The 17,075-nt window shown below is 37.4% G+C and overlaps 1 protein-coding gene across 1 annotated transcript in view; it reads right to left on the bottom strand.

Annotated features, from left to right (window-relative positions):
- Positions 1-17,075, bottom strand: part of PGAP1 (post-GPI attachment to proteins inositol deacylase 1) — a 71,079-nt gene that overhangs the window by 39,239 nt on the left and 14,765 nt on the right. The window contains exons 3-13 of the mRNA XM_067548976.1: positions 14,283-14,458; positions 13,386-13,557; positions 11,996-12,156; positions 10,201-10,253; positions 9,839-9,905; positions 8,382-8,487; positions 6,817-6,872; positions 6,653-6,736; positions 3,461-3,510; positions 1,681-1,732; positions 35-112 (exon numbers count right to left, since the gene is read on the bottom strand). Coding sequence (XP_067405077.1) covers positions 35-112; positions 1,681-1,732; positions 3,461-3,510; positions 6,653-6,736; positions 6,817-6,872; positions 8,382-8,487; positions 9,839-9,905; positions 10,201-10,253; positions 11,996-12,156; positions 13,386-13,557; positions 14,283-14,458 — 1,055 coding nt within the window. The remainder of the gene's footprint in view (positions 1-34; positions 113-1,680; positions 1,733-3,460; positions 3,511-6,652; positions 6,737-6,816; positions 6,873-8,381; positions 8,488-9,838; positions 9,906-10,200; positions 10,254-11,995; positions 12,157-13,385; positions 13,558-14,282; positions 14,459-17,075) is intronic.

Below are 17,075 nucleotides of genomic sequence, written 5' to 3'. Positions count from 1 at the left end.
TGAATAAAACGTTTTTAAGTCTCATCTTTGTTACCTTATTTCCATTAACAGCTGGTACATAAACTACAAGATCGGACAAAGAAGGATAATCCTGAAGTTTCAGAGTTACAACCTAAAATAGGAAAACAAAAATTACTTACAGTAAAAATATAGTTTGGTTCTTAAAACCCATATGTGGCTTGGGGGGAACTTGCAAGTCCATGTATAGGGGGGCATGGCCACAGCACACTGTACTACCAAGATTCCAGGAAGCACTGAAGGCCATAGGGCTGTCCCAGGAGGTTGCTAAAACTAAGAAAGGCTCCCAGGGCTGTCTAAATTATGCTAGGACCTGCTCCAGCTCCTACAGATGATTGGGAGTGCTCAAAAGTAGACTTAGAGCTCCCATCACACCTCCCCTCCTCTGGCACTGTGAGCCATATGACCTGTGCCTCTTTAAGGTACATCACAGAATCCGACACCTAAATGTGAACACGTGTAATCGCTGTATGCTTCACAAATAATAGCAGTTATAACTAAGGAAAAAACACAGTTCATACGTGACTGTCCTGCATTAAAAGAGTGCTACGTACTATGGTGCACTAAACTGTGTACCACATTACGTGCTCCACTAAAGTTTCATATAAACGTTGAAAGACTGTACACAACTCTATAGATATGGCCCAATCCTGCTCCTATTAAAAAGCTAAAGGTTAAAAACTTTATTATGAATTTCCAGTTATAAATTTCAGATACAGTAGGTGCTGAAGTAAATATGGTGAGATACACCCCTAAACTGCATATATTTGGAGAGCAGCTGAGAAATGGATTATTATAACTACCACCGTTCATGTTCTGTCACTCCCCATGGATTAACAACTTAGATAAATATACTCTTGCTATGATGACTATTTACCAGTCTTTCATGATGAACTTTCATCATCAATTGCATATCACACAATAGTCAGCCTGTTTGAACCCTGTTGCTCTCTTTACCTATGTGGCTGCAAACTGTGCTTTCAACTTCAGAAGTGAAAGAAAATGTCTGCCAATAAAGGAGAACCATACAAAATCTACAAGGTGTAAAATACACGCTAAGCCTTCTTTTATAAGAAGGAGAGTGAAGGGAAATCTTCCAAGAGTAGAATGACACAAGAAGCGACTGATTTGGCAGTAGTAACAGACAAGTTCAAGTTGCATTCTAGAACAACTCAAATGTAAGTTAGTGTCTATCTAGGGTCTATAATCAAAGGAAACAATTTTAACACAATTTACCTCACTATTTTATTGGTGTAGTTTTATTACACTACTATGTTCTTTTAAGTTTCCTACAGACTTAACAATCAATTGCCTAGTTTTTTAATGTCTCTTTTTGAAAACATCAGCTTTCTTGCTGGACCTCTGACAACCAAGTCATTGATATGGACTTTTAACTTGAATTCCAGCTTAAAAGAATTTATTGTCAGAATATCATCACTTTCATATACCTTCAAAAATGGGGGAAGAAAGCTGAATTTTTAATTAAGATGGTTTCCCACTACCCCAATAGCATATATCCCAATAGGAAACCTAGCTTAGACATCATGTCAATTCTATACAATAAGTGCATTTATTAAATTGTTCATAAACCCACATAAAACATCTTTATGTAAATGCTCACTTCACTTTTGTTGCAACAAAATAACAAATAGTGCAATGTACCTTAACAGTTGGCAGTAACTCAGCTTTCCAGGATAAATCAAAACCTTCATGACTGTAAAAGTTAAAATACTTTAAAGTGCGAATATAAAAAATGTACATATTCATTCTGAAGGTAGCTAGGCAGTGCTTAACTTGTGCTTGGGCTTGCCAGGCCTGAGCCCAGCACGTCTAGGCTCGGTAGTTCATAGCCTCAGCATGTCTGGGCTTGTGGCATCACTTATGAATGTAAAAATATTGCTTGAGCCCCAGCACCTCTTTCATTACAAATTAAGCGCTGTAGCTATGCAGTAATATATATTAATGCACCAACCTCCCCCTACCTCTATAGAAATATACAAGGTTAAAACAGGACCCAAGTCTAGATATAGTTAACTGAATAATTGTCCATATACCACACATTATAATTTAGCAATTTAAAGTAGTTTAAAACTCAAATAGCAGAGATGTTGCAAATCTGATTTCAGGCATATTGACAGAGCTGCATAGGTATTGATAACTCTGCATGCACAAGATCTGGCTGTTATTAGCCTGAGCTTTTTGAAGCATAATGAAAACACTTAATGAACGGAGATCAGTATTTGTTCTGAAGTAATGCACAGTTTCATCAGTCTTTAAAATAAGAAAAAGAGCCTCACAGCCTCAGGGAACCAGTAAAAGTGTACCATATGCAGCATCAGCTTTGCCTATTGGTACAAACCTTTCAGATAGCAGTTCAAAGTAGATATTGGACCTATATTTTTAATGAACTTACTCTAGATCAGCTACAAATATTTTAAACGAAATCCCAGACATTTCTCAAAAGATGTAATTTAGGAACATAATTCATAGATTCCAAGGCCAGATGGGGCCACTGTGATCACAGGCCATAGAACTTCCCTAAGGTAGTTCCTAAAGCAAATCTTTTCAAAGAACATCCAATCTTGATTTAAAAATTGTCAATGATTGAGAATCCACAACCACTTCTGAAATTGTTCCAGATCCCTTTAAATGGTGCTGTTTGACTATACAGACTTAACTCACAAAAAAAGGGGGTACTCTAGGCAATTATGACAGCTGGGTACCAGGTGGACATACAAGTTCCCTGGCCATGCGCTCCACTATTTTGGCCCAGGAGACAGAGGAATAAGACTACTACTTTGGTCCTATGCCACCTGGGGATTCTCCCAACCCAAGCAGTAGATTAAATATGCTTTAAGCCAGCTTTGAGCTGTGGGACTGCAAGAAAGCAGACTCTAAAAGGCTAGTGAATCTGCCCTAAAAACAGTTTAAATTTGCATTAATGCATTACGAATTCCAAAATTTATCAATTAAATCTGACAATCTAATTTGCTAAAATAAAGTTGCTAAAACAAGCACATTCATTTCTAAATGTCCTCAAGTGACAATAAAGTCATAGAATAATAGTTAGGGAAGAAGATGGTCATTCAGTCCATCCCTTGCATACAACAGATTCAGTCCCTTGACAGAGCATGTATTAAAGTGATATTATACAGAGAAGCGACTCACAAGTTAGTAACAAAACAAGTTACACTGCCATAAAGGTTAAGACAGTTATTTTTTTCTTTAAATACTAGGTCACTTAATATTGCTTTGAATTTATTTAAATATTTGATAAAGTTGATTGTGTACATGATACTAAATGATAATGAATTATTAACAGCAGTAATACTTCTTAAATCCCTATAGTTCTTCCTCCTAAATTGCTCTGTTACATGATTGAACACCCAAAATTGATCTTACAATACTAGTTAAATAAATTCCATGAAGCCTTGATACTCACCACATAGATGAACTACTGTTTAAACAGCCATAAATCCAGCTACTTGTATCCTGTTAAATCAATACCATGTTAAAATGTGCATTACTACTTTAAATTTTAAATGAGTTTACATATAAAAATATTGAACTTCACTCCAAAGAAACTTATAGAGTTAGTGCTAACAATCCACTTAATTTATACTTGCCTAACTGTGACACCTCACCAGATGTCACCCATTGTTCTAAACCTCCTGCAATATTTATATACAGCAATATTATGTATATATATTGCAATATTTATATACAACAAGCAGACTTCCATTTTCATTTAATTTCATTTTCCTATCTTTATCTACTATGCATTTCTATAGTGGCCATCACCTATAAGCACCAACCACTCCTAAGAGGGACTTTATACATTCAAGCAAAACACAAAAATGCAGTTACTGAATTATTATTAACTAACTACTGTGCTTTCCATAGGTGGCAGAAGTGTTCCCTCTATATTCCTCACCAACTTCACACACAAATTGCACAGCAAAGTGTTTGAAAGACATTAGATCCTCAGATAAGATGATGATGACAGTTGCTATACAAATCTGAAGTATTATTTATCTAACCGTGTAATCAAGAATTCTAGATTAAAGATTGTTATGAAAAACAGATATTAAAGATGTATTGTTGCTATATTGCAAACAATAGATGTTTTTCTTGCAATCAGCAATTGTTTTGGTCAAAATCCTGTAAGCAATTAATATACCTTATAAATGTAATGCAAAAATTCAGCTTAGTTAGAAATTAAGCCTTTTCTAGCAGATAGAATTGTTCCAAAATACCCAAGCAGACAAAGTAAAATTTATATTCTCACCAATCCCTCATGGTTTTGTTTATATTTGATTTAAAGAACTTCAGTTGTTTAAATCTTATAAAAAAATTCTATTCTGACGCAAGAGTCAGATACAACACTGCTGATGATTAAAGCTGTTCAAAAATCAGAATTTCTATTCTGCAGAAAATTCCAAAATTCTGAAAAAAAATGGTGTTCTATTTTGGAACAAAAAGTTGTATTTACAAAATTTCCCACAGAAGGGAACATCTGGGGAAAAATCATTTTGAAATAATCAAAACATTTTGTTTAAAAAAAACTTTGAAATTAAATTGAGTCTGGGAGCTCAAATTTTGAGGCCGCTGGTTCAGCCACAGCTCCCCTGGAAGAAGGCTCCCACGGCATAGGGACTGGAAGCCAAGAAGCACCGGGAACTATGGCCGAGCCAGGAACCTCTGTGCTTGGGAGCCAAGCTTTCAGGTGCCTTGAGAGCCTTGTTCAAGCTGGGTCTCCCAGTATTTCCACTGCTGCCATGTTTCTCCAGCTAGGTCCCCAAGTGCTTCGAAGCTCCTAGCTCTGCAGCAGGGAGCCTAGCAGCCCTTGTGTCCATAGCCATGGGATAGTCTGCATGTCAGAGCTGTCCCAGAGCTGTGGACCCTGGAAGCTCAGGCTTGCCAGTAGCCGAGCGAGCAAGCAAGCTGGCAGGAAGCCACGCAGGGTTCCATTGGACTCCTGTATGTTCTGTCAGAAGTTCAAACCAGATGCGTTTCTGTGAAACATTTCCATTTGGACAAACCAGCATTTCCTGATGAAAACTTGCTTTGTTTCAAAATTCCTACTGGGCTCTACTGATGACACCCAGCCATAGCTCCCTCCACCGCATGCACTCATCACAATGAATGCAAAAGATCAGGACATTTAAGGGCAGCTTGGTCAAAATTAACCCAGGTAAGTCTGCAGAGATGCTGGTGAGAAGGGGAACAATTAGAGGTGCTAACCAAAACATTGACCTCTCCTTCCACTAAAGGCATCTACCTTCCATTCACCAAGGTTGTATGAAATCTTGGAGTCTCAGTGGACTCTTCACTAATCTAAAATATTATGTGGTAACAGTGATGAGAAATGCATTCTTCCACCTCCAGTTAAGAAACTACATTCCTTCCTCTCAACTGAAGATGTTAGCCAAAGTAATCCATATGTTTGCCTCAAGGTTAAACTATTGCAAATCACCATGTTTGGGGCTGAAAGCTCCCAGTTCATTTATACTGCTCTGGGTAAGGCCCTTAAGGCTGTTACTAGAGCCCCATTTTGGTACAGCATCCCTATTCAGAAAAAACACCATTCAGGAAAGCCCGAATGAAGGCATAAGATGGGGCTTTGCTATATTAGAGACCTACTCTCCATTCACAACTCACTCAAACAGCTGCACTACTCCTTAAGGATAATGCAGTCAACAGCAATGGAGGCTAAACACAAGAGAACCAAAGAAAAGGGTCCAGGGTCAATGGAATGTGGAATGGCCTAATGGAGGAGACTGTGCTGAAGGCTGACCATTTTCATACCACTATTTGCATGATGACTGAAGTCAAGTTATGACAACAGGGAATTGGGCTAGGAAAGAATAGCAAAGCCGCTGAAGTTTGGAGAGGTGAACTGCAAAATCTACTATGGGCAACTCTAACACCTTGTCTACACTTGCAGTTATACCAGCAAAACTCTGTGTATTTTTCACACCCCTGAGAGAGAGAGAGACACACACACACACACGAGCTGTACAAGTTTTGCCAGCATAAGCACGAGTGTAGCTGCGTTATGTCAACAGGAGAAAGCTCTCCCACTAACATAATTAAACGACCTAAACAAGCGGCGGCTGCTATGTCGGCAGATAGTCAGTCACAGGGCTTGTCTACATGAACAATTAAACCACAGAAGGCTGAGGTGTTAATCCACCCCACACTAGCCTGCCACAGTCTACCTATCCATGTGTCCCCTGCTGATACATGTTTACAGTTCATTAAAAACTTAAAGCACTCTAACAAACTACTAACATGCATCAGGGTACACATGGACAGTTAGACTGCAGCAAGCTAATGTGGGATGGACTCAATTGTTGCGAGCTAATTATTTACGTAGAAGAGGCCTTAGTATACATGTGCAGTGCTCAGATACTACTATAATGAACACACTAAAAATAACATATACTAAAAGGCACGCCTCACTAAACAAATAATAGGTTGGAATTACAAACAGTCAAAAAGCTGACTCTGTTTAATAATTACTAGATACATTATCTCGATACAGCTTTAAATGGAAACAATTTAATTTCACAAAGCTAAAATCAGGTAACAGATATATTTACAAAAATATAGAAAGCATGCATTTTCTCACCAACATATTGCTTTGACAGTGGACATGACTGTAGGTTTTTCTGTGGTTTGAAAGCGGAAACATGAAATATTTTCCATCAGATTCCTTAAAAGAAAAAATATTACTTATTAGAAAAATCTCAAATGTCAACATTGAAATTAGAAAAAGAAATTAATGCTACTTACATTGTAAACTGTATAGGTCCATTTTGAGTTTTCAATTTTAATCCAAATCAAGGCTCCTAGAAGTAAAATCACATGCTTTATTTTGCTCACTTCTGTGTGATAGGAAAATTTTAATTCTATTTTTATGTTACTGCAGGAATTGCCTATGATGCATAATAGTAATCTTCAGCAGACCTTCACAAACACAAATGTTTTGCTTTATCAAGCATATTTTATCCACTCCTTGTTCAGGGCTCCAGAAGTTTGATTACATATTTTAACGTTCATATGGCTAATACTCATGACTGCTGTTCAGAATTATATACAATGGTTAAAATCAACTGTCTATACAGCACACCAAACCAGGGGATGTCATTAAAACATTATTTTACTTGCAAAATTTATCAACAAGTGCTGCACTTAAAATAAAAAGTCTCAAAGAAAAAATAGCATTAGCATCTCATGGGTGTCAATATCAGTATTGGGGCTGAATACAGGCAAAGGAGTGTTGGAAATACCATAGCACACTATCTTTGCCTTGCCAAACTTTCAGTCTCAAAGGAAAGGAACATAAAAAGCACAAATGCAGACAGCAGAATCAGGAGCAGAAGACCAGCTATAAGAAGAAAGTAAAAGCAGAAAGAAATATAGATGAAGGAAGAGGAGTAACAGATTTATTCGACACCCAAATCACACAGGCTCAAATTCACCCTCGTGTAATTCCAATGAACTCAATGGATATAGCATGGATAAATTTAGCCAAGTGCCAAAAGGGGATGGGAGAGAGGAAATTGCAAGAAAATCACATTAAATATATGCCAAATTGCTATTAAAGTGGGCAGGAAAAATCTGAGTAAATGATTAATGAAAATCTAATCTATAAAGTGATGTCAGTTATACTGTAAATTAAAGAAATGTACAGATAAGGATTTACCTCCACCTAGCCTTTTTCAACAAAATTAAGCCTTGGTAGTTACCAGCCCATGAAAGATCAATGGACCCCCTAAGCTCCACAGCCAACGCTTTCTTGTTCACTTCCCTAACAGCCATAGAATGTCAAATACAGAATTCTGCAGATGCCCCAATCCCAGAGACAGAGGGGCCAATTCTCATTATAGCATGGGGTCTCTTTGCACAGCTCTGTCAAGGGAAAGGAGCCATTGAATCTGCATGTCTGGGCGCCTTGCAATTCTTCAAGGAGCACAGAATTGGTATAGTGGCTTTACAACATATAGAGACCAACCTCCTGCCAGCACAGGGTGTGGACATGGGAAAACTCAGAACATCTGAGCTCCAGCTACTCCTGTGGTTACTGGAACTCAGACAGCCAGGCCTAAACTGAAACAACCTTTGGTTCCTGGCTGGTCCCCAGTATCTGTGGAATGCAAAAATGGCAGACACATCTTTGCCCCACTATGGTTCTTAACCAATCCCAGTTCAGCTAGAAACAATACCAAGACCACAGTTTGTCACCTAAGTGTCTAAGGAAGGACCAAGTGTGCTTCAGCAATTTGCTAGTGAGACGATTAACTCATAAACTAAATGAGTTAAAACCTTGGTCACAGCAATTAGTAAGAATTGCAAACCTTTAAGTTCAGTAAGTGTTTCAGGACCTTCCTCAAAGAACTTAGCTGGGTGCCTCACAAAGTGGTGATTCAATACCGACATTCTCTTCTTTGGATCCTCAGTTATCTAAAAATACCAGACAACTTGTTAAAAATCTGCTTACAATTTTGTGTGATCAACAAGAATTATTAGGCAGCAAAGCAGCTTTATTTATAGTAAAAGTCAGAGTTCCAAAAAGACAGAGGATAATATGGCTTCTAGTCTTAATTGCAGCTAATAAAAATATTCTATTAATTAATATCCAATTATTGTTATATGCAAATTGCAACTGCTCAAGCAATACAAAAAGTTAACATGTATACATAAAATCAAAAAGCTTTATCTACATTTATATAATATAATACAGAGAGACAGACTCATATATGCGAAGTACTCATACCAGGTGGTATCTATGAGATAAACTGCAGAGCCATGTGACAAGTTAATTTTTCAAGCACCTTTAACTGATTCACTTGCTTGTGCCCATTAACCAACTTCCTGGGCATAGCTCTTACATTTCAAATGTGTGAGTAGCTTCAAACTATGCCATTTTTTCCCCCTTAAATCAACCTGCCAAAGTAAGTTTCCTCCTACTTCCCACAAATATGGCTTTCCAACTTCTGAGTATTATGGCCATCCCAATGAGTTTTGAAAAATTGTATCTCCAGCAGACCAGTCAACTTCCCTATATCCATATTAAAAGGTTCAACTGAACAAGTTTCAGAAACCAGAGAAGCTCTCAAAGAATGACCCAACCTCTCAGCTTTACTCCTAGTTCTTCATTTTTATTGCTGTAAAATTACACAAAGATTCGGGAATAGGATGAAATAAGGTTCTTCAAATAGTTTTTTGAACAGTAAGATGCAGTGGCAACATAACATTTAAGCAGGTAGGAAATAAAAATGAGATAGAGGTAGCAAAAAGAAGCAATAAATAGGAAGAGTGAAGAAAAGGAGTAAACATTAGCTTTTTCCTTGATTTCCTCTAAACAAGCATTCCAAATTTACATAAAGGTTTGGGGTTTTTTTTGTTAAAATAATTTGCAAAAGGACACTATATATATACAAATGTATATACCTTATCACAGTACAGCTGAGCAGATTTGTTCAGCATCATAAAGTCCCAGGCCTGTTGAACCCATTCTATCATGGTGAGAAAGTCAGGGTTTTACCCCAGCTACAATTAACTCAAGCAGCAAAAAACTGAACTTTGTTATCACTGTCACATTCTTCACAGAACCCAAAACACAAATTTCTGGAGCACTAGACATCAAAAAGTCAGCAATCTTTTCAACATAATACAGAATTATCATAAATAATATAAAGTATTTGTCCCTGACAATTACAGTGGTGGCTAAAACATCACTTCGTTGGGAAAGAAAGTCCCCCTTACTTCCTCCCAGTATTTATGGGGCATGGAGGAGATAAGAGCTACAAACCTGTTTGGTGTTTTCATCAATAAGATCAAAAAATGCCCTAATGGTAGCCAAGATCAATTCTTTACACCTAGAAAAAACATAAGGGAAACTATATTTAAAAATCAGAAAACAACAACAAAAAAACAAAAAAAGCATCCAACTAAGTGGGTTTCTGCCCGCGAAAGCTTATGCCCAAATAAATTTGTTAGTCTTTAAGGTGCCACAGGACTCTCGATGTTTTTTTTTAAACAAAAAAGAATATGGGCCAGATGTTATCAGAATAGTACACTCTGAGGTTAAATGAACTTATAAAAGGTGATGAAGGTAAGAGATAGAGAAAGATGTCATGTTAGTTACCTAACTTCTTTGTTCTACTTGCTTACCATACTATGGAGAGGTGGTCTGTTGAGGCCCAAGTTCTAGGCACTGCTGAGCTCTGTTTGGCGGTGGAGGGGAAGGAGAAATCTATTAGCTTTTTTAGAATCCAACATTTAAACATTAGACATTTGAAAAAAAAAGTTTATTTCTGATTTATGTTTGAATATTTATTGATAAGATGGGCTTTTATAAAATTACCAGACAAAAGCTTGGTTATCCTTAAGATAAAGCTGGGACACACTTTGAATTCTCATGGTAATTTTATTTATTTATTTATTTTAAAGAAAACTCTATTACTTTCCCAAAAGTTAAGGCTCTCTTCCTTTAAAAAGAAAAAAAACAAAAAACAAAACAAAAAAAAGCAAGCTTTCTCAATGTATTTAAAGGGATTCTATCCCATGTTCCCAACTGTCCATCAGCCACCCATATCTGCATCCACACACAAACCCTGGGAAAGCAGGAGAGTCTTGCAGTGTAGCCTGAATATCACCAGTTCCTGGCTCTGACAGATCCAGGGTAGAACAGTGGGGAAACAGTACCAGATGGCACATAATAGAACCAAGACCTCCCCCCGCCCATATTCCCCACCTCCAAAAAACATTTAGCAACCATACATTTCAACTATTTAACTTTTAGCTCAGAGCACCCAATTTCTGTCCTGCTACTCTGGGAGGAGAGCTGAATTTGTAAAAGGCTAGATCCCATTTAGGGCTAGTTAAAACTGACTTCTGTTTGAAATGTAAGATGTTAACTGATAGCCATACAAGATCATGGAGCACAGTTGCAACATGTTATTTGAGTGAAATGCCAGTTAGGTGTCTATGTTCTGCAGCAACTGCAGTTCCCTAATGATATAAAGGTAAAGTCTCATGCAGAGCATTTTGTAATAGCTCAGCTTTGAGGTGACAAAGGCATAGATAGCTACAATGAGCCAAAACAAAAAGGATGCAAATTTATTACCAAAGAGATATGATAACACACACTCTTGACTACTGCTACCACCCGGATATTTAGAATCAGGTGGGAATTCAACATGACTCATAGCCTGCAAACTTTAAAATGAATGGCAAGCTCCTTTCAACAGTCAGGGATTATTTCAGCCTTTCAATTTGATCATTATAGCATGAGGTAAACAGCAACAGGGAAATAATTCACTTGTCTGAATTGAGCTTCAAGTCACTAGCCCTCAACAACACCCACATTTCCATTTAACCCCAGGTAAATCATTCCATACCTCCAATAGGATTGGTGGAAATAAAAATATAAATATAAAATATAAATCACAACAAAGACACCATGTACCTACATTCTTCAATATACAAGTTGTCAATCCCATGGCACCCCCTTGCTCACCATATGCATAGACCACCACTACAGCACAGCACATGAAAAAGCATTTGTTGAAAATTGCCATTGTCCAATACTACCCCTTGGGATCTCTCTTAATTACTAGCAAACTGAGTTCTGTTATAAAGCAGGTTAAAGAAAAATCAAATTTCCATTTATTTATTTATGTATTACTAGTGACGCAAGTTGCTTTAAATTCACCATATCTGAGGATTATGAAGCAGAGTGGAAAAAGTAACTGCAAAATGAAATATTTTCTCCATCTCACCCTTGTACTCCAAAGTGAAATTTGCATACGGCATATCTCATTATCAGATGTGTTCTTTCAAACCTAGCAGTACTGCAATAAGAATTTATTATATTATGCTATACATACTGTATTTAGACACAAGTACATACGTGCCATAAATTGTTAACATAATAACATTAGAAGGCAATTAAAAAATGTTTTACCACAACAAATAAGGCACTGCTATGTTGACTTAATCTTGGTAGAAAAGCGAGTCCTGAACGAACTTGGTAATCTCTGAATCCTCCCGCCACAGAAAGGGTAGTTAAATTTCTTACATCTTGGGCCTTTAAAGTCCAATGATTGTTTACAGCTGTATAAAAATCTTTTAAAAATTGAAAATAGATTAAAATTCATTTTATATAAAGAAAAAGCAGAATTTTTTTTTCACATTTTAGTATGAAAGGTTTTTGTGAGTATGCTAGCAGCCTACCAGCAGTCAAGTGTCTGCTTCCATTTTTGAGTTTTGTTTTAGAAAACAACACTGTATTTCTGTACCCAATGCAGGGGCAATCAGGCAAATCAGATGCAACTATGCTTTTTTACACCAGCAGAGGATACGTTTTCAAGTATTTATTCTTATGACAGATAGGTTAAGGCATCAACTGCAACACACTACCAAACCCTGTAATGGCCTGTTCAGCGTATTGCAACAGTGATCAATAAGGAAGGCCAGAGGGAAGTATATATCTGTGACATTAATCAGGAGAAATGAATAGAAAGGCGGCAGTAACAAAGGGGTTAAGGATCACCTGTGCTTAGCTGCCAGAAAATACAAGCAAAAAGACTAGAACACAAAAAATTCAACATATAGCAGCAATATAAAATATACTACTCTACAGTACACATTCATAAGTTTTGAAATGTGCATTCTTACCAAGTCTAGCATCATAATAATTAAAATACTGGAGTATTGATATAACATCAATGTAGTAATTCTGTACTCCTGTTGGGCTCTGCAGATCTGTATGTTTTATGCTAGCTGCAAACATTTAATTTCAATTAACACCAATGTTTGAATTTAATATTCTCACTCTCTCACACACATCCCCAAATGCCTTTGAGTTCCTTGAGAGGACAGGGATGAAACTTGGCAAACAGCACAAAAAGTAACAGAACAACTAGGCACTCAGTCAGAAGAAAAGGTGATTTTTAAATATAAAGGTTTAACAAAGAAGCACTGCTCACAGGGGAAACAAGAAATCATTTTGACCTGTAATTTACAGGGTTCCAAATTACTTCTATTTTCTGTGTAAGGTGCTGGAAATTAAGAGCTCCTCCCATTACACCAAAAGCCAAATTAAAAGCTGCAAGACAATATTTTGATATTTATGTGATATAGACTGATGTTCTTTTAGTGTCCAACTTCTGTCAAATAATAGAAAGAGAGTGGAAGATTAGAGGATCTAAGAGCATCTCTCTTTTTCCATAACAATGAGTTTTCAGGCCACAGTAATGCAGCAAATTCTCACCCACACACACACTCTTAAACACTATGAAAGAAACAAACAGTTAGTGCCCAATGCAAGATGATCTTAACTGAAGTAAACTTACCAATAAGATATTTGTCTAAAGGCATTACAGGTGCAACATGAGGTGTGGCTTGTGTAATAAGGAGGTTTATAAGTTCAGGCTTAAAATTCTTTAGAGTGAGCAATGCTCTTGCAACAAGACCACCCATAGAATGACCTACTATTGCGACACTGCTTGGTGCAAATTCTTGATCCTTCAGAAAAAGAAAAAAGTAATCACTCAGTTAGAATTTGAAAACATTCATTTAAACAACACTGGACATTGGCCTATCATTTAGTTATCAGTTGTACTTGTTCCTCTTAAATTAATCATGTTGCCCAAAGAAAATAGTCTGTTTTAATAGTTTGACAAGTTTTTACTAGTTGACCTGTACTTTAGATGCTATTGTCTTCCAAAAATCACTAAGTAGGTTAGGGCTCATCACAAGGAAAAGTTAGCATGTAGGAAGTGCTGTACTTCAAAAACTCTAGTTTATAGCTGATGTTATAATGTTTGAGAACCTTAGGGAAGCAGGCCAGCGCATAAGCTTTTGGGCAAAACAATGTTTTATAAATTCTGTATCAAACATTTAAATAAACAGTTCTGAAACATAAATGAATCTACTGCATTTCTATTAAAAAGAAGTTCACATATTACATGCAAGTGTTGATTTTATTTTTAAAAATTCTGTATTTTGTGTTTACTTTCATGGTGAGGGTGCCCAAAGCTTTGGATACGTTTTGCATGGTTTTAAAATAAAATAAAGACTGAAACAGAAGTATTTTTTCACCTACATCCCCACCATATAATTAATAGCCAATTTATCTATTATAATTTAAATTTTCCATCCCACAATTGGACAAAAATCCCCATCCCCAGTTTCTTAGGAGAAAAGAAAAAAAGCCATCAAAATACTATTCATCTGCATACCTCACTTACCTTGTATAGCTTAAGAATTACTTTAATGCACTCATGTACAAATCTGGTTTGTCTTTGCAGACTACCACCATACAGTGCAACCAGTTCCTCATTAAAATTGACAGTGAAGAAATTGAAATGGTATTTGAAGTCAATGTCTTCTGCTTTTCTAAGTGCTATAGAACCAAGAGAACGCACTAGGAAGAGAAAATGCATTAGTTAATCACCTTTCTTCCAACTTTAGTCAATGCTACTATTCTCAGTTGGATTCTCCAATACAAGCAAGTCACTATATATCTGGTCAAAAACAAACATTATCTTAGGCTATGTGTTCACTGACAATGACGCCACTGTCAGATCAACTTCACTGGATCAACTGAGTGATCAGTGAAGACCCGCTCAGTCGATCCAGAAATCGATATATTAAGACCACCTTCTCAAGTGCCATAGCGCTGCGACGACGGGGTGCGACGACAGAACAGAAGCAGAGAAGTTGATGGGAGTTACGCAAGTTTTTTGCGTAGCTTGCGTAACTCCAGTCGACTGCCGCCGAATCTCCAAGGTAAGTGAAGATAATCCCTTACTCCCACTGGTTATTTAAGTTCTTTAAACCTGACCAGTGTTCACTTCATGCAAGTCCTTTGTATGTGTCAAAAGGAGGGGAAATCTTTCTTTTTTTGCCAACCTAAGAGATTTCCTACCTCGTTTTAAGACATACATACATGAGAAATTAGAATGAAAAATATCAGTCAACTGATCAGAAACGTAAACATGAGATAAGCAAGAACATATTTTTTTTAATTTTCCTTTGACACAGCAAAGAATACTGAACATTTCGTATAAAAACCTACAAAAGAAAACACAGAAAATACAACTTGATAAAAAAGAGGAAAGTTTATAGACAAGTTAACTACAAGGAAGTACCATACTCATTGCAAGACTCATTACAAGTCATTAAATCTGTTATCCGTCTAATAAACCTCCATGACCACTGAAAAGACAGTTTGTTTGGATTATATACAGTTTGCTCAAAAGCATTAGATTGGACCACAGGTGTGCAATCTCCTCTAGATCTAGTTTCCCACTCATTACCCATCAATAGGACAGCCTAGTAAGGGGACTATACTAGACTTATGCTAGACGCACTACCATTGATAGCGTCTACCAAATAGTCCTTTGCACAACACTGGACCTGGGCAGCTTGACTTCCAAACAACATGGAGCCATGGAGAAAGCACTTTTTCTTCATTCTCACCACATGGGTAGATGTGATTCTTCCACCTTTTCTTTCCCAAATCTTCAGCCTTGCAGAGATAAAATCCTCTCTCTGCAAGACACCATATGTGATCTGCTTTCCCTGCCCAGCCCTGGCTACTACCAAGCATGGCCTTCTCACTGTAGCACTGCCACTCAGTTACTACTGAGACAGGGGCAAACAGAGGGGAAGTGGTTGCAAATACAGAACTTAGAAACTGCACAGCTGAAAGACAGGGGACCCATTCCCAGGCTGGAAATGACTAGTTTGTGAAGACAGTATAAAGACTGCAAGGAAGAATACCTGGGCCTGGGGGGAAATGTCTATCTGGGGTCAAAAGGCAAGTATCTCCTACAGAGCAACATTTTTTGAGGTCTAGATTCTCCTTTGTCTTTATTCATCCCTGGAAATATCCTCTCACTATAGAAATTCAGGTATCAAACAACCTCAATGAGCCCTGCTGAAAAAGCTAACCACATAATCAAAGCACTGAACAGATATTAACTAATTCCCAGAGCACTTGGGTAAAAGTAATAGATTTTACGACCAGAAGGGACCATAAATCCTTTAATCTGACCACCTGTATAACAGAGGCCACAGAATTTCATCCAGTTACTCCCATACTGAACCCAACAACTTGTGCTTGACTAAGCCATATATTCCAGAAAGGAATCCAGTCTTGAATTGAAGACTTCCAGAGAGGGAGATCCATCACCTTCCGTGGTAGTTTGTTCCAATGGTAAATGAACCTCACTGTTAGCTTTGTACCTTATTTTTAATACAAATATGTCTGGCTTTAATTTCCAGCCACTATGGAAGATCTTTGCTGTGCCTCTTTCCCCTAAATTAAAAAGATCTTTAGTACCAGGTATTTTCTCCCCATAAAGGTACTTAAACACTTTAATCAAGTCTCTTCTTGGTTTTTTTAATAAACTTGCTTGATTTAGCTCTCAAGTTCCTCACTGTAAGGCAGGGGTTCTGAAACTGGGGGTTGTGAGGTTATTATTGGAGGGGGGTCACGAGCTGTCAGCCTCCCGGGCATGCCGGTAAGGATGGCATGGCATGGGGGAGGGGTCATTACTTTTGGGTGAGTCATCACAGCCTGGAATATTTTCAAAGGGGGTCCCAGCAAAAAGTTTGACAACCCCTGCTGTAAGGCATTTTTGCAGCTCTCAAATAATTTTTGTGGCTCTTCTCTCTGCAATTTTTCAATATTCTTTTTAAAATGGGGACACCAGAAATGGATGCAGTGTTCTATTATCAGTCTCACAAATGCCACATAAAATCACCTCACTATTCCTCCGTTTATATATCCAAGCATTGCATTAGCCATTTTTGCCCCAACATCACACTGGGAGCTCATGTTTGTCCGCTATGATCCCTAAATCCTTTTCAGAGTCATAGCTTTCCAAGATGCAGTCCCCCTTCTGTAAGTATGGCTACATTCATTGTTCCTAGATACATGACCTTCAATTTGGCTGCAATAACATACATTTTGTTTAAATTGGCCCAGATTACGAAGTGATCCAGATAACTCTATATGTTTCCGTTTAATTACT

The sequence above is a fragment of the Emydura macquarii genome, unplaced genomic scaffold (assembly GCF_026122565.2).
Source record: "Emydura macquarii macquarii isolate MOO-44397 ecotype Brisbane River unplaced genomic scaffold, CSIRO-AGI_Emac_v2 contig_1253, whole genome shotgun sequence".
In the NCBI taxonomy this organism is placed as follows: Eukaryota; Metazoa; Chordata; order Testudines; family Chelidae; genus Emydura; species Emydura macquarii.
This window is presented reverse-complemented; position numbering and strand designations above follow the sequence as displayed.